Genomic DNA, 24,366 nt, shown 5'->3' with positions numbered 1-24,366 from the left:
TCTCAGTAAGTGCAAGATCTGTACTTCCTTTAAGGGTATATCTATCCCCCAAAATAGGGAAATTAAATTTAAACTCCTCATGATGGAACAAGCCTAAAGACAGGCTTTGGATCCAAGGGCAGGGGACCTGCCTGTACATAGACCTCCCAATACAGCTAGTTCCCAGGCCACATCAAGATCTCTGTCACTGAAGGCTACTTAACACATGTAGGTGGTAGTGTGGCATTAATTGCTTCTATAGCACCGAAGACCTTAGAAAAGGTAGCCTCAAAGACAGACTCAATGCCTAGCTCACATAGCCATACCTGGAGCTGTAGAGACTCTTCCAAGGGGAATTCTAGTCTCATCCCTGAACATCAGTCAGTCTCATCAACATGGAAATCAACTGATGGAATCAGAGTCAACTCATTCCCTTGCCAGTTGCTTGGTGCCAGCTACCTTGGAAGCAAAGCCATCTTCCACGTGTTCTCACTAAGCTCATCTCTGAAGCTGTTGGTACTGCAAGAATTTAGATATTCTAAGGCCCTAATAGTATCTTTGGAGCTGGAGTACCCTCTGTTAACTGGTACTGGATTGTTATCTACACTGAGATTTACTTTGTCACTGACCCCTCCACTCCATAATCTAGAGTACCATGCTCAGTCTCATCTATAATACAAGCAGAACAGTTATCTCTCTCCCCCCATTGGAGTATGTTGAAAAGGATTCAAATCTCAGCGCAGGTTTCCCCTCTCTGTGCAAGATCGCATCATAAGAACGGCATACTGGATCAGACCAAAGGTCCATCTAGCCCAGTATCCTGTCTTCAGACAGTGACCAATGCCAGGTGCCCCACTGGGGATGAACAGAACAGGTAATCATCAAGTGATCCATCCTGTCTCACCAATTCCCAGCTTTTGGCAAACAGAGGCTAAAGACACCATCCCTGTCCATCCTGGCTAATAGCAATTGATGGACCTATCCTTCATGACCTCATCTAGTTATTTTTTTAACTTTTTTATAGTCTTGGCCTTCACAACATCTTCTGGAAAGAAATTCCACAGGTTGACTGTGCAATTTGTGGGGGAAAAAAAACAAACTTCCTTTTGTTTGTTTTAAACATGCTGCCTATTAATTTCATTTGATGACCCCTAGTTCTTGTGTTTTGAGAAGGAGTAAAATAACTCTTCCTTATTTATTTTCTCCACACCAGTCATGATTTTATAGACCTCTAACATATCCCCTCTTAGTTGTCTCTTTTCCAAGCTGAAAAGTCCCAATCTTATTAATCTCTCCTCCTATGGAAGCCATTCCATACCCCTAATAATTTGTGTTGCCCTTTTCTGAACCTTTTCCAATTCCATTCTATACTTTTTGAGATTGGGTGACCACATCTTCACATAGTATTCAAGATGTGGGTGTACTGTGGATTTATATAGAGGCAATATGATATTTATGTCTTATTATATAGCCCTTTATTAATGATTCCCATCATTCTGTTAGTTTTTTTGACTGTTGCTGCACATTGAGTGGATGTTTTCAGAAAACTATCCACAATGATCCCAAGATTTCCTTCTTCCCTAGGGTGAACTTTGAGTGGTATCAGCTAATTTAGAACACAGCATTTTATATGTATAGTTGGGATTTTTAAATTCAGGATGGTGACCCTTGCAGCAATAATATCTTCATTAGATTTAGGAGATTGGTTTGTGACCCTTGACCTACAAGACACACATTTTCATGTCACTATTCATATTTCACACAAGATATTTCTTCATTTTCTAATCAACAATGAACACTACCATTACTGGGTGCTCCCTTTTGGCCTATCTTTTGCTGTCCACCTATGTCCTCTGGGTTTAATTGTTTCCCCATTTCCGGTAATTGGTTGTTCGGGGCAGATTTTCTTAGGAAGTATTGGCAGCCATAAAGATGATATGGTCTCTTTTGCACAGAAGAGGGGTCTGTTTTTACTCCAGTACAGCATTTGGACTTCATAGGAGCATCCCCGGATGCAGTGACATGCACAGCATACCTCCCTTCCAGCAGATTTCTTGCACTAACAAGTCTTATCTCAAGGATTCAGGGAAGTCTTCAAGTAACCGTAAGAGATTATCTTCAGCCTCTGGGGGCACATGTCAGTTTGCATCTTTGTAATGCAGCATGCCCAATTACATCTCTTAAGTCTCCCGTGATGTCTTTGAATGGCTTATAAATCAGGCAAGTACAATATAGGCCAATTAGTGTCTGTTTCCCAATGGATTTTATGGTCACTCAATTGGTGGAAGGACCCGACCAAAACCTGTGCAGTTGGTCCATTCTTTCAGAATCTTTCCACCACAGTGATAGCCTAGCAAAGAGGGCTTTAAACTAGGTTTGATGGGGGCAGGATACAAAAGCTCACAGTTAAGTAAAACATATAGAGACATGGGAGAAGGGTCAGAATTTGTGGGGAGCATGGGCTGGTATAGCAGGAATAAGGGAGAGATAAGAGAGAAAATGGAGGGGAAATCAAATCAATATCTTAGATGACAGTATACTAATGCAAGAAGTATGGGGAATAAGCAGGAAGAACTAAAAATGCTAGCTAGTAAACAGAACTATGACATAGTTGGCATCATAGAGACTTGGCGGGATAATACACATGACTGGAATAGATTGGTATAGAACGGTACATCTTGCTTAGAAAGGACAAGCAGAGAAAAAGAGAGGAGGTGTTGCCTTATATATCAAAAATGTATACAGCTAGACTGAGGCTGAGATGGAAATAGGAAAAAGACTTGTTCAAAGACTCTGAGTAATGATAAAAAGGGTAAAAAACAACGGTGATGTCCTTCTAGGAGTCTACTACAGAAGACCACTTAACCAGAAATAGGTGTGGATGAGGCTTTTTATAAACAACTAACAAAATCATCCCAAGCACAGAAGTTGGTGGTGATGAGGGACTTCAACTACCCAGACATCCACTGGGAAAATACACAGAAGGACATAGATTATCCAGCAAGTTCTTGGAATGTATTGCAGACAATTTTTTATTTCAGAAGGTGGAGGAAACCACGAGGGGAGAGGCTGTTCTAGATTTGTTGAGAATTTGAAACTGGTTGAGAATTTGAAAGTGGAAGGTGGCTTGGGTGAAGTGTTCCCTTTAACCTGTGAGGACAGGACAAGAAGCAATTGATTTAAATTATAGCAAGGGCTGTTTAGGTTAGACATTAGGAAAAACTTTATAACCATCAGGGTGGTCAAGCACTGTAATAAATTGCCTAGGGAGTTTGTGGAATCTCTATCAATGGAGAATTTTAAGAGCAGGTTAGAAAAACACCTGCCAGGGTTGGTCTTGATAATACTTAGTCCTGCTTTAAGTGCAGGAGACTGGACTAGAAGATCTCTCAAGGTCCCTTCCAGTCCTATGATTTTTTGATTCTATGATAACATCAGACCCTGCTTCACTATTGGGGTCAGAGATCACATCTGGAAAATGCAGAGGACACAGCCACTACGAGAGCAATTTCTACATTTCAATCTTCTGGAATTTAGATCAGAGAGAAAGGCTTGCCTATACCTTTTACCTCTAATCAGATCCACGTTAGTAAAGATAATGACAGACAATGTGGCAGGAAGGTATTGTATCAACCAACAGGAAGGAGTATGTTTCCCATTTCTCCATGCTGAAATGTTAAAGCTCTTGAATTGGTTCAGAGCCAACCAGAAAGTCATCTCAGCTTCTTGCCTCCCCAGTATTCAGAACACCATGGCAGATGACCTCAGCAGATATTTCTTCCTAAATTATGAGTGGGAGTTGGATTCCTGAGTCCTCAACACATGATTCATAGCATGAAGGTTCCCAGAGATTGATCTGTTTGGCAGAGCAGCCAACGCAAAATGCATCAGGTATTGCTCGAGAAGGAGTCTTGATCCCCATTCACTAGGAGACATTTTTCTCATCTCGTGGGTCTTCTTTAGGCATGTCCACTGACATCATTATTGTTGAAGATTCTCAATGAGATCGGGCCATGGTCATATTGATTGCACTATGTGGCTGAGACAAGTTTGAAATCCCTTTCTAACCAAACTCACCTCCCTCCCTCCATCGGGGCTTCTGATCAGTCCTTGTTTGCTGCCTCAGGATGCCAGTTGAACACTGAATCCCAACCTGCAGATTCAGAAACTCCAAGCCTGGTTTCTTGATGGTTCTCAGGAGTAGAGATACCCTGTTCATCAGAAGTATAACACATTTTATTAAATAGTAGAAAAAAGCTGCAAGACATAGTTATCTCCTCAGTGGAATCTATATCATCTTTGGTGTAACCGTTGTTGGATCTTGCCAACTCACTCTTCTCTTCCTATAGTAGTGGATTATTATAGTTGGAACTGAAAGCATTGGGGCTTTCTATGAATTCCATTATGGTCCACTTAACTGTAATAACAGCTTTTCACTCATCCATAGAGTTTTTTTCAGTCTTTGCTCATTCAACCACGGTAAGATTACAACAAGATTCCTAAAAGAGCTATCAAATATCTCCCCTCCAATTAGAGATTCTGCTTCCACCTGGGACCTGAATCTGACTCTTAGTTGCCTCATGAAACATCCTTTTGAGCCATGAGCTACATCTTCTTTATTAGATTTATCAGTGAAGACAGCTTTTTTGGTGGCCAGGACCTGCCCAAAGGGTTGGAGAATTGGGGGCTTTAGTGACAAACCCCCCATTTATGGTATTCACCAGAAAGAAAGTATCACTAGAGCTCTATCCAAGATTTTTCCCCAAAATGTCATCTTAGTTTCATATTAAACTATTAATATTCCATTCCGCCCACAAACCACACCAGACTATTCAGGAAGCTATATTCCATATTTTAGATGTCAGGAGGCCTTTTATCTTGAGAGGTCCAAACATTTATAAGATCTCCTAGAGTATTTATCCATTGCTGACAGAAACATGGGATTGGTAATTTCAATACAGATTATCAAAGTGGTTCTCCAGATGTATTAAGATCTGTTACAACTTAACTCATGTTCAGCCTACTTCAAGAGTGATAGCATATTCTAGAAGAGCACTATCTATAGCCTTACTTAAAGACTTACCAATTCAAGCCATCCTTAGAGCACCAACTTGTCTTCTGTTCATACTTTTTGTAACGATCATGCCTTAATTCCATCTTCAAGATCATATGCTACAGTAGGCAATTCAGTTCTCTCCTCTGTATCAAACTCTGCTCCAAACTTTAATGGGGTACTGTTCAGAAGTGACCTGAACTGGAGCACCCACAGGAACAATACTCAAAGAAGAGATTACTCAACTTGTGCAGTAACTGGAGTTCTTTGAGCTGTGTACCCTTGTGGGTGCTCCCTTACCTGCCCTCCTTCCCCTCTGCTTCAGATCTCCCTGGTGGGACTTTGTGTTGGAAAAGGAACTGGGGTGGTTCACCCATGCAGCCTCATATAGCCTTGGTGTGGGACACTAGGAGGGTGTGAGGTGCATGCACAGGCCAAACAGAACTTCTACCAAAAATCTCCAATCAAAGGCACAGGGCACAGGCGCATCTGAAGTGGATTAGTCACTGGGACACACTATGCAAAGAACTGCACAAGATGAGTAACCTCACCTTCAAGCCCATAACTTCTCTTTGAACTATGACATATCTTTCAGATTTTGTTTACTAAAAAAGAAAAAAAATAATTAAAAATCTCTGTTTTGTCTAACCTGTATGGCATTAAAAAAATAAAACATATCAACTTCAAAGTGCTATTATCCATGAAAAAGCTCCATCTACTTCAGGGGTGGTGAAGAAATGTATAAAAAAAAGAATCTGACTGAAATTAAGGGTAAACATGAAACCCTTTGTAGAAAAAAAACCCGAATAAATAATAAAAATTGAGTTCACATTTATGATAGAAGTGAGATTGGCCTTGGCCAGTGAGACTTTTTTAGAGTACCAATGCCAGTATTTTCAATGCCTAAAGATAGGTATCTACATTCATATTTAGGCACCTAAATAAAAGTTCTGATTTTCAGAGGTGGAAAGCACTAACAGCTCCTGTTTGAAAATTTGGTCATGATTACTTACTATATATAACAATGTCAGTATCCAATATACTTACATTTACTGTAATTCCCACTGAGTCAGGGTATTTGCTTGAATGAGGATCTTAGCATTTCCCCTACACAATTCAGGATCATAGAAATATCAGTTCAATAAGCAATCATTGCTTAACATTTCCTGGCACCTCTAAGTAACATGAGGAATAATTAAAAAAAAAAATTGGAGCATTTTAAGCTCTGCAGCTTTCCCACCTTAGAACATGCTTTTCTGATCTTTCCTGGTCGGTACAGTGAAACCTATTAATTACATCCACCAAAGGATTTGCTGTTTTCTGGACCTATAAGAGGTGGCTATCTAATGCAATGGAATTAATATAGAGGAACTCTTTGGGGGATTGATATTTAACTAACTGTTAGGAGATATAATTACATTTAGCAACTGATAATTAGCTCATGTTTCACTGTACTTGGAGGAAAGGCCTGGAAAAAAAATACTGTACAGTATTGTACAGTAGTGTCAGCATGGTGTAAGTGGGCAATTTACTGTTGTAAGTGCCATCTTTAGAATGACACTTTATTATTATTATTTATTATTATTAGTTTAGTTATAATTAGTTAGAAGTTGGTAACACCTAGATGCCAGAGCCCTATCGTACTAGTCCTGTATAAACATAACAAAAAGATGCCTCCTTAAAACGAAAGTCTTCAATACTATTGTTCGTTAAAGATCCCACTGCAATTTTTACAGGAGGTATTATCCATAATTGCCTTGCCAAATCAAACATAAATCATTCTATCTAAACCCCATCTGCAGATTTTTGCTATATATTCACTTTGGGTGCAATTCATGATAGTGAATAGAGCCAGCACAGGACTGATGCACCACATAAGCCCTTCAAATAGGGCTCCAGTGACATTAAAGTAGTGCCTGGACTTTATGTTGTCTTTTTGTATTGAGGGTGAACTTCAGTTCCTACCTAAACTGATTAGTACTGAGATTGCGTACTTTAAAATAGCCATGTTCCTCTCAAAAGCTTGATGGTACTTCAGTAACTGAAGTAATCTTCAAAAAGAACAGAAGTACTTGTGGCACCTTAGAGACTAACAAATTTATTAGAGCATAAGCTTTCGTGGTCTACAACCCACTTCATTGGATGCATAGAATGAAACATATAGTAAGAAGAAATATATATACATACAGATAAATTGGAAGCCATACAAACTGTGAGAGGCTAATTAGTTAAGATGAGCTATTATCAGCAGGAGAAAAAAAACTTTTCTAGGGATAATCAAGATGGCCCATTTAGACAGTGAATAAGAAGGTGTGAGGACATTTAACTTTAGGGAAATAGATTCAATATGTGCAATGACCCAGCAACTCCCAGTCTCTATTCAAACCCAAGTTAATGGTATCTAGTTTTCATATTAATTCAAGCTCAGCAGTTTCTCATTGGAGTCTGTTTTTGAAGCTTTTCTGTTGCAAAATTGCCACCCTTAAGTCTTTTACTGAGTGGCCAGAGAGGCTGAAGTGTTCTCCTACCGGTTTTTGAATGTTATGATTCCTGATGTTAGATTTGTGTCCATTTATTCTTTTGCGTTGAGACTGTCCAGTTTGGCAATGTACATGGCAGAGTGGCATTGCTGGCACATGATGGCATATATCACATTGGTAGATGTGCAAGTGAACGAGCCCCTGATGGCGTGACTAATGTGATTATGTCCTATGATGGTGTCACTTGAATAAATATGTGGACAGAGTTGGCATTGGGCTTTGTTGCAAGGATAGGTTCCTGGGTTAGTGGTTCTGTTGTGTGGTGTGTGGTTGCTGGTGAGTATTTGCTTCAGGTTGGGTAGACTGTCTGTAAGCGAGGACTGGTCTGTCTCCCAAGATCTGTGAGAGTGAAGGATTATTTTTCAGGATAGGTTGTAAATCTTTGATGATGCGCTGGAGAGGTTTTAGTTGGGGGCTGAAGGTGACAGTTAATGGTGTTCTGTTATTTTCTTTGTTGGGCCTGTCCTGTGGTAGATAACTCTGGGTACTCTTCTGGCTCTGTCAATCTGTGCATCATGTGCCAGCAATTCCCTTCTGCCATGTACATTATAATATATTTCTGTTATTGATCTGGATAACAAGAGTAAAGGAAGAATTGGATGATCTTTATTGAGCTAAAGCTTAGTCTGCTTTATAAACTGTGACTGAACAGTAAAGACAAAATAATAAAAAAAGTTTTGAACCAGAAAGCATAGAAAAGCATAACCTATACATTTATTGCAATATAATAATTGATTACACATTGAATATTTTTTGTATAAAGCAACTAACATTTTTTAAAAAATATAAGCTATAATGTAACTTAAAGGATTCTCCTCTTGAAATTATATTAGTGTCAGGAATTATATTTGAACATAGAAATCTTCCAAGCTTTCTAAAGCTCCTTAAATCATCAGAGGCGGGGAACACTGTGGAGACAGCAGACCAGATTCTCTGGACCAGGCGGTTTGTGCTTAGCGTACGGCTGGAGGTCTGTTTTCAGTTATCTGTGCGTAGCCCCAATCCTATGGCTGACAGAGTCTGTCAGCTGCCTTTGCGGGCTATTTAGGGAACCAGGAACCATCCAGAAGCAAGGGCATTTAACCAAACCCCTTTTACACTGGGCAAGCCAACCAAGGGTACTCCTCTACTGGCCAGATCCTCCGGGTGCCCTAACATCACAGTATTTTCAAACCATACAGTGAGTGAGACATCCTCCTCTTGCCTCTTCCTTCTACATCCATAATAAAATGGATTAGGGTGACCATATTTTCCTATGCTGAATAAGGGACACCTGGTAAAATTATTCATATTCAAGCAAGTTCAATGCAATCAATCAGAACTATGCAATACAAATGTTCAAATTAACATCAAGTTGAGTGAGCCCCTGTTAAAAAGAAATACTGCATAATTGGATTCTTTTTTTTACCTTCTTATCCTTAAGACTTTGGGGTTTGCTTGGGGAGAGGTGACACATACACACTCCCGTATACCTCTCTCACATGGTATGTGTGTGTGTGGAGGGGTGTATGTGGTTGTGTATATGTGTGTCTGATCGACCAACCCAACCCTCCTTGCCTGGCGCTATCTGCCTTCTATGCCTGGCTGGGCCACCAGGATGCACCTGCTTCTCCTGGTACATGGCATCATGTCTTCCTGAGGCAACATGTGCGTGCGGGGAGGACGCAGGGTCACATGCCCCCCCTCCCCAGATTTCTGCTAGAGTTCACATCAGAATGTAGCTAGCAGCAGCCTTTCCACACTGTGCGTGAATGAGGGGATGGGAACTGCTTCCAGTCGCAGTGGAGGAGTGGGAGAAGAAGGAATGATTGGGCTTGTGTCTTTGCAGAGCTCATTTCTTTCTCACCCCCACCCTCCACCCCCCACATTGTGGTGGTAGCAGCTTGTCCTTTCCTGCCCACACAGTGGTGAAAGGCAGCTAACACTTCCAGGCTGCTGCTGGCCAGCAACATAACCCAGACGCCTCCTTTCCTCCGCTAATGTGCAGGCAGGAAGGGGTTAAGCCCTAGGATGCAGTGTGGACCAGGGCCCAGGAACCTGATTGCAGGGGCTTCAGCAAACCCACCAGAGAGCTGGCTTAAGAGTGGAGGGTGCCTAGGAGACAGAGCAGTTCCATGCTCCCTGGGGGCAGGACCCAGGACGGGGTGTGTGTGAAGACATAGGGGCTGACTCTGTGAGTGTCCGGGGCTGGAGCACCCACTGGTAGCTCCCTGCCCCGTCCCCCTGCCCCAGCTCACATCTTCCTCCTTCCCTGAGCACGCCACATCTCTGCTTCTCCCCCCTAGCTCCCAGCGCTTGCCACCACGAAACAGCTGTTTTGCGCAGCAAGCACTGGGAGGGAGGGGGGAGGAGCGGGAATGTGGTGCGCTCAGGGGAGGAGGTGGGGAAGAGGCAGGGCTGGGGCGGGGACCTTGGGGAAGGGATTGGAATTGGGACGGGTCTTAAATATGAGACTGTCCCTTTAAAAATGGGATGTCTGGTCACCTTAGAATAGTTTAACTCTGAAAAGAGATATGTCCAACTCTCCTGGACTGAAGGGAGTGTCATTGCAACTCAGGATCTATAAGTGTGCTTGAAAATGTGAAGATGTATATGCACGATGGAGATTCAAAAAGAGAACTTGCCTCTTGCATTTATGTGTACATACCACAAAATAAAATGTGTAATTAAACCTCACTCTTATTTTCTACTAATTGACAATCCTAGCCACATATGGTGGGCAGATCCACCCTATATCTATAATCACTGTCATTCATTTTCCAAGATGCAGATCAAACACAGGGCATAATTCTAAATATTCACTGCTGTTAAAGAAGTTAAACACACTTCCATGTTACAAACTCGCCTTAGAATTTCATTGTGCAAGTATATGCTAATTTATGCCTTGTAGCTTATTTTCATTTTTAAAAATAAAAGAGTAATGAACACACAAACTGCAATTAAAGAATGGTGGAAAAATGGAAAATGGAGGTAAACAAATTGTCATTGGCATTTGTGGTGGTGGAAGCACAATCAGTGCTTAACATGCCTTAGGAATTCTGTACTTGTTCTGTTCAAGGTTCCATTCTGGGGGAGGATGCTTTTTCATGGTGAGATTGTGTGTTGTGGGTGTTTTCCCCCTTGATTTCCAGAGATTAAGTACAACAGGAAAAATAATTTTTAAAAATGTGTCATAACTTCATTTATCGAATGCTGTACTTAAGCAATACAGTATTTTGAATAGATCCTGATGAGTTTTAAGCAACATACTATGAAAGACATCAGGAATAAGTTATTTCTTAGAAATATTAATCTTCTGATCACTGAAAGGCACCCAACCAAGGACAATTGTTCTTGTAGAGACTTTGATTATTTTGTTCTGCAGAACCTTTAAAATTTTGGGCCATTTTTCTATTCCATTTTTAACCACAATAAATGTATTCCTCCTGTTACATTTTCATTTGTTTTCTTTTCAGCTCCTTGTGGCTATAATGTAACCTCTCCGAATGGTACAGTTTATTCCCCAGGATTTCCAGATGAATATCCAAATTCAAAGGACTGTACATGGTTTATTTCTGTCCCTCAAGGCCATGGGGTTTATATCAACTTTACCTTACTCCAAACTGAACCAGTGAATGACTACATTGCAGTATGGTATGTGACTGTTCAATACAAAGTAATTGGTGTCTGGTTGATTTGTCCTTGACTCTGTGTCTGTAGCTCTGACATTTACTTAGTAGTGTTCTCTGTGATGCAATGTAGGTTCCAAATAAACAGAATGGTTAAGAATAAGGGTAAAAAAGTAGAACATAAACTAACTGCATAAGTGGACAGAATAAGTTCCACAAAATATTGCATTCTTGTAGTAGTGTTGGTAATAGTATATTAGAGAGATCAGGTGGGTGAGGTAATATATTTTATTGGACCAACATACAAGTTGGTCCAATAAAATATATTACCTCATCCACCATGTACCCCTTATGGTACAGGTAGGTGATAACAATTATGTTTGTTTTTTAGTTGTTATTTTGGTAATCTGACTTTTAAAATGAAAATATTAATTAAAATATAGGGTTCATGTTAATTTGAAAACTAATGGATATTAATATCATAATGCATTAGGCAGAGGAAGTGAAAATTTCAAAGTCCTTTTAGCCTCAATTTTTTAGTTCCTCTTCAAGTGCTTGCACATGTCCACTAGGTTGTGCAGCTCCTCTTGCATTGTTTTTCCCCATAGTACCTCTAGGGGCAGCACAACTCACCACCAAGCTCCTCGTGCTGCAAGTGAGGGTATAAAGGGCAGAAATGTCTCACCCCTCCAGTTCCTTCTTACCATCCAGGGTTGGAACATTGGTGGTCCCTGTGAACAACTACTCAATCTACTTAGTGGTGGTCAAAAAGTTCTCTGGAGTTTTATTTTCTTTTAGGGTTTTATTAATATATAATTTTAAGTTTATTTCTTTTGATTTAGCCTCTTGGTTTTTTGGGGTGGGAGAGGTTTCCAATCTGGTGTGTCTCCAGATCCTGCCCAGTACCATGGTAACTTATTCCTAGGTCGCAAGGATTCAAAACTTGCTCAGGCTACAGGAAGGCTATGCCTGTTTAATGACTCTGATTCCCACTGCCTCAAGTTCCTGGTTGAAGGCCACATTACAGACTGGTGCTCAGTCTGTTGTGGCTTCAAGACTAGGATGGAGAAGCTGAGGGAGGAACACCACCAATATATCCTCATGGAGGCTGACCTTATACTGGCTTCAGAGCCCCCTTGATCATATAAGGAAAGCTCTAGAAGACTCCTTTCTGAAGTGCTCTCCCAGTTGTGTCAGCTGAAAGAGGCCAAAGAATATCCTGGTCTCCAGGATAATCATCTTTGATCCTCAGGAAATCAGACCAGCTACTTTTCTGGTGGTGACAGAAAAGTCTTCTCTGATCACTACAGATACCGATTATGCCAGAAGCTTATGCCACAGCTAGAGGCTTATTATGTCTGTAGGTACCACTGCTATCTTTGCTTCAGGGGGAGGATACTTGCTCATCACTGATGCAGCCATCTAGATTGTCAGCACCTGGTCACTCATCCATGGCACTATCTGCCTCAGAATGGAATGAAAATACCCCGGTCTGTCTGTGGGGGTTGAGCAGTGGTGTGGGTGGGGTGAATAATAGAATTCCTGAGGGTCGTTATAAGGCTACTCCAAAGCCAAAGGAGGTTCATACTCCTCCTAGACCTTCATAATCTGAACAGATACATCACAACGATAAAGTTCTGGATGGTTTATCTGGCCTCAATTATCCCTTCCCTAGTTCCAAGAGACTGATATGCTGCTCTCAACTTACAGGATGTCTACTTCCATGTGGCAATCCATCCTGACCACAGGAAGTTCTGTCAGCACCAAGGGTTTTTATCAAGTGCATGGCAGTGGTAGTGGCTTACCTTTTGCAAAGGGCATGTACATGTGTATTCTTATCTGGATGACTGGTTGGTCTGGGGCTGCTTCAGACACCAAATTCAGGCCACCGTTCATCTAACACTGTCTTCTGAATGCACTTGGCCTACAACTAACCAAAATATGTCAATTTTTTCACATATCCAAGGGCTAGAGTTCCTTCGGGCAGTTCTGTATTCAACATCTGCCAGGGCACTGCTGCCTCTTTCAAGGTTTCTAACTCTGTGATACCTGTGTGTGTCTCTCAAGAGGCATTCTCAGACTATTGTAAAGGATTACTCCAAGATCCTAGGTCACATGGTGGTCTCTCACACCAAAGTGAAACTTCAGAGGTCTGCAGACTAAGCTCAACTTGGTATATTGTCCTCAGGTTCACCATCTTGATAAGCTGATTCATATTGCAGATACTGTGTTTTTGTCTCTGGACTGGTGGATGAACCAAGGCAATGTATGCAGAGGAATTCCCTTCCTGACTCCTTTTCCTTCCATGACTCTGGTAACGTACACCTTGGCCACGGAATAAAAAGCACATCATGGTGCAAGGTGCAAGGTGCAAGGATTTTGGACATTCCTTGAAGCCAGGCTCCACATATACATTTTGAAGTCGAGATTGTTATTTTGTGGATTGCAGCAGTTTGCCTCATATCCAAGGCACGATGGTGTAGGATTTCACTGACAACAGTGGTGTTTTATGTGAACAAGCTAGGTGGTGCCAGGTCCAACAGCCTTCACCAGGAGACAATCAAGTTATGAAACTGGTGTACTCAAAACTCGGTCAAATGCATCCCAGGGGTTAAAAATGGTTTAGTGGGTCATCTGAGCAGATCCCTCAGCTTAGACCACAAATGATCTCTCAATACAAATATTTTGGCTTGGATGTTTGTCCCAGGAGGTTTTTCAATCTGTGGACCTATTTGCAATCCATCAGAACAGGAAGTATCCCCCTTTGTGCTACAGAGCAGGTCACAGCCCCAGATCAATACTGGATGCTTTCCTGTTTTTGTGGGACAGGGACCTCCTTTATGCATTCCCACCAGTGCCTCTGATTCCTGGAATCATTATCAAACTCACACAGGATCACAACAGAATGATCCTTATAGCTCCAGACTCGCTGAGACAGACATATTCAGACCTCGATAATCTGACCCCTCAGCAGCCCTTGCTGTTACCAGTGACCAAAGATCTCCTGGTGCAGCACCATGAATGAGTGCTGCACCCAACTCCTCAAGTGCTGCACTTCATATTAGTGCCTGAGTATGGAGAAAGTACATTGCTCAGCGGCTGTCCAGAATGTTCTTATTAATAGTAGCAAACATTCCAACAGAGCTACTTACCTCAGTAAGTGGAATTCTCCTACACAGACTAGCATTCAGACAATCCTGTACTATCTTTTGAAACTTGAGTTGGGTTTAGCATTCAGGTCAGGGTGCATCTAGTGGCTAGTTCAGCTTTTAATCCTTGAATAAAACTGTCTCTACTCACCCCTTCATGACCAGTTTCTTGAAAAGTCTTGATAAATTGTTTCTGCTGTTCAGAGAACTAATGTCTTCCTGGACTTGAATCTAATGTCATCTGTGCTTATGGACCCTCCTTTTAAGCCCTTGGTATCATATTATTTTCTGTGCCTATCAGCAAAGGCAGCATTTTTAATGGTCAGCACTTTTGTCAGGAGGATAGATGAACTAAATGTGTTGGTCACATATCCAACATACACAGCTTTCTACAAGGACAAAGTCTAGATTAGACTGCACCTTAAGTTCCTCTCTAAGGTGGTCTCTGACTTCCACATGAACCAATCTATTTACCTGCTAGGTTTTTTTTCCCCAAAGCTACATGCACACAGAGATGAGAGGAGACTCCACACCCTTGATGTTTTTTGCACATTGGCTTTTTACCTGGATAAAACAAAGCCCTTCCAGGTCTCTTCCTAGCTTTTTGTATCAGAAGCAGTATATATGAGAGGTCATCCAATAACAACTCAGACTCCCCAGGTGGATCATCTGGTGTATCACAATGGCTTTTACTGCTAAGGGAGTAATGCCTTGCAATAGACTCATGGCACATTCACGAAGAGCACAAATTTGACTGCATTTCTGGCACATATTCCAGTTGTAGACATCTGACAAGCAGGGACATGGTCCTCAATCCGTATTTCCAGCACTCATTATTCACTGTGTGCTGCTTCAAGGCAAGGTGGTCGAACTGTCCCTCTTCAGAGGAGACTCCAAATCTCATCTTCTGGGGTAACAACTTGGGAGTCATCTACAGTGTAATGACAAATGCAAGCACTCAAAGAAGAAAAAATGGTTACTTATCTTTTCAGAACTGTCATTCTTCAAGACGTTTTGCTTATGTCCATTACACTGCACCCTCCTTCCCCAGCACATCAGAGTCTACCATTAGGTTCCAGTGCGAAGAAACTGGAGGAGGGATGAAGAATCTCTATCCTTTATATCCTCACTTGCAGCACAAGGAGCTTGGAGATTTGCAGGGTCACCCTATAGGTACTGCTAGGCAAAATTATCTGGCACTGCTGCATGAGGCACACACATGCCTACAGTATGATGGACATATCCAACACACCTCAAAGAACCACTGTTTCAAGAAGAAAAGGAGTACTTGTGGCACCTTAGAGACTAACAAATTTATTAGAGCATAAGCTTTCGTGAGCTACAGCTCACTTCATCAGATGCATACAGTGGAAAATATAGTGGGGAGATTTTATATACACAGAGAACATGAAACAATGGGTGTTACCATACAAACTGTAACAAGAGTGACCAGGAAAGGTGGGCTATTATCAGCAGGAGAGCGGGGGAGGTGGGGGGGACTTTTGTAGTGATAATCAAGGTGGGCCATTTCCAGCACCTTAAAAGAACAGTAGGAGGGGAAATAAACAAAAATCTCCCCACTATATTTTCCACTGTATGTATCCAATGAAGTGAGCTGTAGCTCACAAAAGCTTATGCTTTAATAAATTTGTTAGTCTTTAAGGTGCCACAAGTACTCCTTTTCTTTTTGCGAATACAGACTAACACAGCTGCTACTCTGAAATCTGTTGCAAGAAGGTAAGTAACAGCGGTTGGTTTTATTTTAATTTTATTTATTTATAGTTGTCATTAGTGGCACTATGTATTTATGCTAGGATGTGTTCAATTTCCAAGCAGGTACTGGAACGAATGGTGATAAATGCATTAAGCACACTTGACAAATGACAATTGTGTAAATAATATCTTATGCACTGTTTAAAACATAGTTCATGGATACTCTGGTTTTATATGTATAATATATTTGTCTGTGATCAGGAGGTGAACTTGGTAAGTTTAGGATAAACAAGACCTGAATTAATACACTGGCTTCTTATCTGTGAGAAGTTGGACTGAACTCATCATAGACTGAAGTGAGCAAATATCCTTCTAATCTAAAGATAGTGAAAGGGCAGAAGCTAAATGATTTCTGGAGTATAGTGTTGTAAAGTACACATCACAAAAGCTTCTTGATTCAGCTTGGGTTCAGCTGGTGTAACCTACAGAGGACCCACCAAAGAAGTGTTCTAGAGGTTGGAAAGTGAAAACAGTGTTTTAATTGTTCTGACTTTTTAGCTGAAATGTTTTTACATAATGATACTGAACATGAAAGTAGCTTAATGTTATACAAGTGTATATATATATGTAAAATACCATCACAAAAGCTTCTTGATTCAGCTTGGGTTCAGCAGGTGTAACCTATATAACACTTGTATAATATTAAGATCATTTCATTTTCACTTTCATTTTCAGTATCATTATGTAAAAACATTTCAGCTAAAAAGTCAGAACAATTAAAACACTGTTTTCACATTCCAACCTCTAGAACACTTCTTTGGTGGGTCCTCTGTAGGTTACACCAGCTGAACCCAAGCTGAATCAAGAAGCTTTTGTGATGTGTACTTTACATATACCTACTTTACTTTATATATATATTTGGTGTCTGTCCTGCTGTTGTGTGATGTAGAACTCTTATTTGATTTCTTAGCATATTTGTACAGCAGCTGGGAATGAATGGCAATCATGAACAAAAGTGTCATCCTGCAAACCCTTACTCCCTTGATTGTACTGGGATTACTGGCATAAAAAAGGCTTGCAGGATTTGACTTGTAGGCAATAAAGGTATCATGTGATTTCAAGAGTTCTCCAGATATGTAAAATTGTTTATTTTTTGAGGTACAACAGATTTATGTGTGAAACATAGGAAGGGAAAAGAATGGAAGAGAGGTGTAGAAAACCCAGGATTCTACAGGTAGCCTGTAGATATCTTACCTATGCAAAAATTAAAGTGACTGTTGCATGCTTTTTTCCCAACCTTCTCTCAAAGGGTCAGGCTTTGATGTTAGAAAAAATATTCAACATTGCCTTCATAGACTGAATACAAATGAAACAACCTCAACCACAGTAGTTAGGATTAACTTGCTTTCTCAAAGATTTAGTCTGCTGTCAAAAGAAAATAGATTGTTAATTTAAATTTTAATTATATAGTTTTTTACTAAAACTACTTTCTTTCCTTTGGTCCCTAGGGATGGTCCTGACCATAATTCGCCTCAGCTGGGTGTTTTCAGTGGGAACACAGCTCTTGAAACAGCTTACAGCTCGACCAATCAAGTGCTTCTCAAATTTCACAGTGACTTCTCAACTGGAGGGTTCTTTGTCCTCAATTTCCATGGTCAGCCTGCTTCCTGGGAACATATAGTTTTGCAGATCAGTTTGTGGATTTTATGAATATTTCCTAACCATGATGTCCATATTTAACAAATAAATTAATCATGTTTAATGGGCCTGCTATTTTAATGTAGTAGTACAGATTTTCATGCACATTTTTTAAAATTTTTAAGTCTGAGTCTTACATTTTTGGACAAACTGAACTCTAAATATTAAATGTTGAACTATTTTGTTTTTCATATTTTCTGGCAAAATCCTGTCCCATCTTTTATGCAAGAGTTCACTTGTTCGTTTGTAACTTGGTTCTGTACCATCTCTGGTCAATACACATAGTTATGAGGGTTTTTTTTTTCCACCAAATGCCTCCGATGAAGTGAGCTGTAGCTCACGAAAGCTTATGCTCTAATAAATTTGTTAGTCTCTAAGGTGCCACAAGTACTCCTTTTCTTTTTGCGAATACAGACTAACACAGCTGCTACTCTGAAACCTATAGTTATGAGGAAGAGTGTAATGGGGTGTTTGAACACTAACTCTGCTCTCAGGGCACACAAAGATATTCAGGGATGAGAGTACCTCATATGCATGCTTTCCCCTTCCTGTCTTCATGACTCTCAATCCACCTTTCTCCTTGCACAATGCCTACAGAGTTTCAGTAACTCACACATCTGTCACAATTAGAGGGGGCTGAAGATTGATTCCCATTATGATTTATTTGTTTGGTTTTTTAACTTTTGTAACTTGACAGGTGGGGGAGGGATTCAGAGGATATAGGGAGTAGCTTTGTTCTTAACTGAGCCTGATTTCCATGGAAGGAGAGAGATTAATATGTGTAATATGTGCACTCCTATCCCTAGCTGACATCTTTATTTTGGAGATATTAGCCAGGATTATCCTCTTAGGCTATCAGAGAGAAAATCAAGCCCTAAATGTTCAGTACAGGTAAAGACAAACTAAGTGCCCAAAGCTACAAACATGTTAGTAATTGTAGTGCTTATTTTTCCAATGGGACTGTTCAGAGCAGTAAACACTATGGCCAGTAGGTCACGTTTCCTGAAATTGTATATCCTCAACAAATTTGAAGAGCTGATAGAAACTAGTTTAGAAAGAAATGGTAACAATTTCACATTTGTTTTTAATAACTTATTGGAAGCATTTCATTAGTAGTCATCTGGCTTTTTTGTTTGTTTTTGCTAAGTAAAATATATATTGAGTCAAATTCATCCCTGGTTTCTCTCAGTTATTTTAAACCAGAGATGAACTGGACTGACTAATGTATGTGAGAGATGCATATTTTTGTATTGCTAACCGACATTTTTCATATCGTTTTAGAAATATTATGCAAAATCTTGAGATGGGTCACCATCATGTTTTAACTGATTTGTTTAGTTGTGAAAATTTAGCCCTAGATCTTTCAATTTTGACTGTGCATGGGTTTCAATGTGACTCCATGTGGGCAAACAGGTGCTTTAGCACAGTCAATAGTAGGATGAAGGTGTTAACTTCCATTATAATAAATTTTATTAATCTAATATTTAATAGTATTTAAATTTTGTTTTGTAGCTTATCAACTAAAGAAATGCCAGCCTCCACCAGCAGTTCCACAGGCTGACTTACTTACAGAAGATGATGATTTTGAAATAGGTGATACATTTGTATCTCATTTTCTCATAAAACTCATGCTTGCACACTTGGCCATTATGCAACCTTCACTTAAAATTTAATTAAATCATTACTACATCTCATTCTCCTCCTGAATACATTTCTAGGTATCTCCAATGCCTGAAAATATAATACAATATGGAAATCTTCCCTTTATTCCTTCCTTCCTCTTCCTGACAGATATTATGAGATTCATATATCCAGTTTTCTTCTCCTTTTACATTTCTACATTATTTTATACAGTTACTGTATAATGTATTTTAAAGGGAAATATCACATATTTCAAATTGTAAAAGGTAATATAGATCATCCGGAGGAGTAATTAAAAAGAGTCTGTCATTGATTCTTTTCAGGAGACTTTGCCAAATACAAGTGTCATCCTGGTTTCACCCTGGTTGGAAATGACATGTTGACCTGCAAGCTGAATGCAAAGTTGCAGTTTGAGGGCTCACCCCCATTTTGTGAAGGTAAATCTGTTTTTGTGCAGGCTGTACATCGGATTCATTGAGTATTCTTTTTAGTTTTCCTTTATCCTAAATGAAAATGTCAGCAAGAATTTGGAACACTTTAATTTCCTGTGGTCTCCATTGCTGTTTAACATAAATGTTTCCAGGTATTTCCTCAATGGATAGTTCAGCATTGTCGAGGAAACCTGAGGTCTGATTAGATACCTAAATCAATGTTTAAGAATCTAAACAAAAATGGCCTTATTTTCAAAAGTGTTGAGTTCCCGCTACTTCCTTGATTTATGAGTGTTGTTATTGAAACATAAAGTATAAATGTGTTAACATGACCTAATGTATGTTGCACCCCAGAGGGAAAATATTTATTTGTTGTCTTGTGAAGGTTTAAGCACATGTGCTTAATTTAAACATTTGCAGGATAACCAATAAAAGGTTCACCTGTGTTTTCACCATGGTATTTCATACCATGTGATATTATAACATTTTTAAAATGTGCTTTAAAAATATTTGTGGTAAATTTAAGCATTGACAAGGAAACATTGAAAATCTTTTGATTATTCACATTACATATGAAAGTTTAGTGTGTTTAAAATTTCAGGATTTAAGAACGTACATTAATTATATGTGAAAAAAGTATAGGTATGTGTCCCATCTATTTGTGTATATTCATACAAAAACAAGTGAAAATGTCTTTAAAACCTGACAAGCAACAACTTCATATTTATGATGACAATCCTGTAAGCAAAGTTTTCCAGACATTTGGGGTGGGGCCGTGTTAAGTTTGTGTTTGTTTTTTTTAATATATTTGATGGCAAAAAACAGTCACAAAACTGTTGAAACAAAAAGGGCTAAGAAAAATCAAAATCATAATTGTACAATTCCTTCTTTGATCTCCAGCACACTTATGAAATGAGAGTCTATCATAAAAGAGAAGCTGTTCCTGAAATTTGAAGATAACTTTAGCTTGAGGGAGATTGGAGAGCAGTCAAAAATCAAACTTTTCACAAGAAATTAGTTGTAACTTTTTCTGGGGAGGGACTGGCAGCCCTCCATAATTTCAAAGTATATATTATTTACAGTGGACATCACTGAAAAATAAGCACTCATTATGATTCCATATTAATACTTTGTACTGTATACATTACTGAATATTACCCCAATTTGCACAAAATGATTGCTGAGTAGCATGTAATTGCTAAAGACATCTGACTATGACTGTATTAATAACCTTAACATGATAAACATTAACTTGTCCCAGTTTCTTTGGCCCTCCTGTAAAGGAAGTAGCATGTAGGGCTAAGACCTCTACACTTGTAGGGATGATGTCCACTGCTTGCACAGAAGAAGCCATTCTGTCCGAGGCCCTCTATGAGCCTGGCCAATCTGCCACTAATAATCATGGACTTTTGTTTTTCCAGTACTCACCTAAATGTATTCTAAATATAGAAAAGATAATACCAAACTCAATACTGCAGTACTGCATTTGGTTACTTTTTAATGGTATTCACTGCAGAATGTTATGTAAATAAAAATGTTGTGTGTTGAGTTTTAACATTTATATCAACGGATTCAGGATCACATTAGATACTGGTGTGTGCACGTGTGTTAGTTTGTATGCACTCATGCACACAAACTCTGTTAAAAAAACATTGTTATGGTGGCAAAATCAAGCACTCAGAAGTTAGGACATGCCAGAATTAAGGTTGCCAACATAATATCTTGAGTTTTCTTTCTTTCTTTCTTTCTTGCTTTCTTGCTTTCTTGCTTTCTTGCTTTCTTTCTTTCTTGCTTTCTTGCTTTCTTTTAAAGGAAAGCTTGAATACCCTTGGTATGGCAATTTCCACCTTTTTATGTTCTCTGTATGTATATATATCTTCTTACTATATGCTCCATTCTGTGCATCTGATGAAGTGGGCTGTAGCCCATGAAAGCTTATGCTCAAATAAATTTGCTAATCTCTAAGGTGCCACAAGTACTTCTGTTCTAAAACCCACTGAATTTCACCATGTGACATCATATTGACGGCCAATTGGGTCATCAGTATTTTGTTAGAACCTTTATATCCATCACACAGACCTCTGCAACTTGAGCTAAGCATGTAACCGACAGCAATAATGAACTGGCACTCTGCATGGACCAGCACTAGTTAGGGATGAGACACACTTTGCCAGTGGGTACATAGATATTTGCTGGCAGCAGAGGACTGGTGAAATTCAGGAATCTTGGGTTCTGTCTATTCCAGATTCTGGAGGGTACTGTGTTTTGATGGGCACAGACTCTTCTGCCCGTCCCCCCTCCCATTCCACCCCCCAAAACAAACAAACACTTGATCCCTTCTGCCTTATCCTTTCCCACGTGTCCGTCTGCCAGTCCTGTCTCTTCTCCATGCCAGTCATCCTCCCAGTCCCATTCTTCTCACTTAGACAATCCCAGTCTCCACTTCTCAGGTTTCCCATCCCAGTCTCCTTGCCTAGACATGCCTAGTCTCCCTTTCTGGACTCCCCATCCTAGTGTCTTCTGGCTCCCAGTCTTTTTGTTCCCCTCCTGGCCTCATTCTCCTTGCCCATAAATTCCCAGTAGCACCCTTGTCCAATCTTCTTGTCCAAAATTAACATCTCCATTGGACTCCAGTCACACACCCTCCTGACGATGCTACCCATCCTCAGGGGCTCCCAGTCCTCCTCTTTAGCCTACTCATTCAACCTAATCCACCCTCCCCTCCCCTTTCCTGTTTCCTTTTCCCAGTCTCCCCCATTGCTGGCTCCCTGTCCCAGTCTCTTTGTCCAGACAGTGCCTGTTCTGCCCCTGCAAGCCAATGCCCAGTTTCCCCCTCCTCTAGTCCCCAGACTCCAGTCTCATTTCCTTCCCCCAGGCACCTTAGTTTAATCTACTCTTCTCTTTCCCTCTGCATTTGAATCAAATAGTTTCCTCCTCCATGCTGTCTGGGCCCAGCAGGGGGGTCAATGAGAGCACAGGAGAGACAGATCCTTGCTCTCAGTTCTTGTGTCTGGACCTGGCCTTGGCACAGTCCTCAGCAGCCCAGAGCTGCAGTTGTAGATAAAGTCCTGCTCAGCACAAATGGAATCATCAGAGATTTTAGCGGTATAGCAAGTCTCTATTGAGCATGTGTGAACTGTGATTTTTTTCAAAGGTTTATAGGTTGTCCAAATTTATGTGGATTGATACAGGGACAACAAAAGGCAAATCTCTGACATACAGGCTACCCCTCTACCAAATTTCAAATCCATTCTCCAAAGCATAGGGGTGCTAAAGCGTTTCAAGTAAAAGGTTTCCAGAATGTTTATCTTGAGAAAAACAATGTATTTTTCCTTAGACTTATTCTCAGAAATGGCTGGATTGTTTTGGCTGAATGTTTTATTTTTTGTATTTATTTATTAAAATCAGCCTGAGGTAGATATCCAGCATATAACATTTCAGCCTGAACAGTTAAAGTTTGGCAAAGTTGTAAAAAACTGAAAACAGGGTCTTTTAATGGTAAGTGTCAGACAATCTTAGCAATTGGAGGTGCTCTCAGTTCCCCTATAATATGTATGTGCATGTATTGTTGGGAATATAAGGTGGGAAAATGAGTCATACATGCACCTAATTTAGGCTTAATCAACTTTCACCTTTATTTATAAAATGTCAGGCAAAATGATTGCCACTTATAGCATCTGAACATATATTTATGTCAGATGATAAACAGATAAGACAGAATGGGTAGGGGGAAAAGTTATCAAATTCTGGAGTACCAGGAAGTTCTCCTGTATTTCATGATGGTTGTTGCTGCCTTTGGTTCTTCAGTCTCATTCCTTCCATTTCTGGTCTGGTATATCTCCAGTTTTGGTCTCACTCACATGGCTTCTTATGCATATCCACATTACAAATTCATTAGTGTTTCTCTAATCAACGTTAACCATTGTATTCTGCATAACTAGTACAATACATAAGGAATATTGCTTTCCTGCTTACAATTGTTAACTGATATCTTTTTAATGGAAAAGGTACAGAGAAGGGTAACAAAAATGAGTAAGGGTATGGAAGAGCTTCCCTATGAGGAGAGATTAAAATACTAATATTGTTCAGCTTCAAAAAGAGATGACTACAGGGGGATATGAAAGAGGTGTATAAAATCAAGAATAGTGTGGAGAAAGTGAATTAGGAAGTTTTATTTACATCTTCACAAAAAACAAGAACCAGGGGGCAATCAATGGAATTAATAGGCCAGAGGTTTAAAACAAACAAAAGGAAGTACTTCTTCACACAATGCATAGTCAATTTGTGGAACTTATTGCCAGGGGGTACTGTGAAGGCCAAAAGTATAACTGTGTTAAAAAAAGAATTAGAGAAGTTTATGGAGGATAGATCCATTAATCATTGTTAGCCAAGATGGTCAGAGATGGAACCCCATGTTCTGGATGTCCCTAAGCCTCTAACTGCCAGAAGCTAGGAGTGAACAACAGGGGTGGATCACTTGATTATTGCTCTATTCTATTCATTCCCTCAGAAGCTTCTGGCATTGGCCACTGTTGGAAAACAGGATACCGGGGT

The 24,366-nt window shown here is 40.0% G+C and overlaps 1 protein-coding gene across 1 annotated transcript in view; it reads left to right on the top strand.

Annotated features, from left to right (window-relative positions):
• Window positions 1–24,366, top strand: part of CSMD1 (CUB and Sushi multiple domains 1) — a 2,060,919-nt gene that overhangs the window by 1,840,328 nt on the left and 196,225 nt on the right. Inside the window, 4 exon segments of the mRNA XM_038396611.2 lie at window positions 11,028–11,205; window positions 17,551–17,696; window positions 19,253–19,333; window positions 19,705–19,818. Of these exon segments, the coding sequence (XP_038252539.2) occupies window positions 11,028–11,205; window positions 17,551–17,696; window positions 19,253–19,333; window positions 19,705–19,818 (519 nt within the window).

This window comes from Dermochelys coriacea, chromosome 3, assembly GCF_009764565.3.
Source record: "Dermochelys coriacea isolate rDerCor1 chromosome 3, rDerCor1.pri.v4, whole genome shotgun sequence".
Lineage (NCBI taxonomy): Eukaryota > Metazoa > Chordata > Testudines > Dermochelyidae > Dermochelys > Dermochelys coriacea.
Note: the sequence above shows the minus strand (reverse complement) of the source record. Positions and strands in the feature narration are given on the sequence as shown.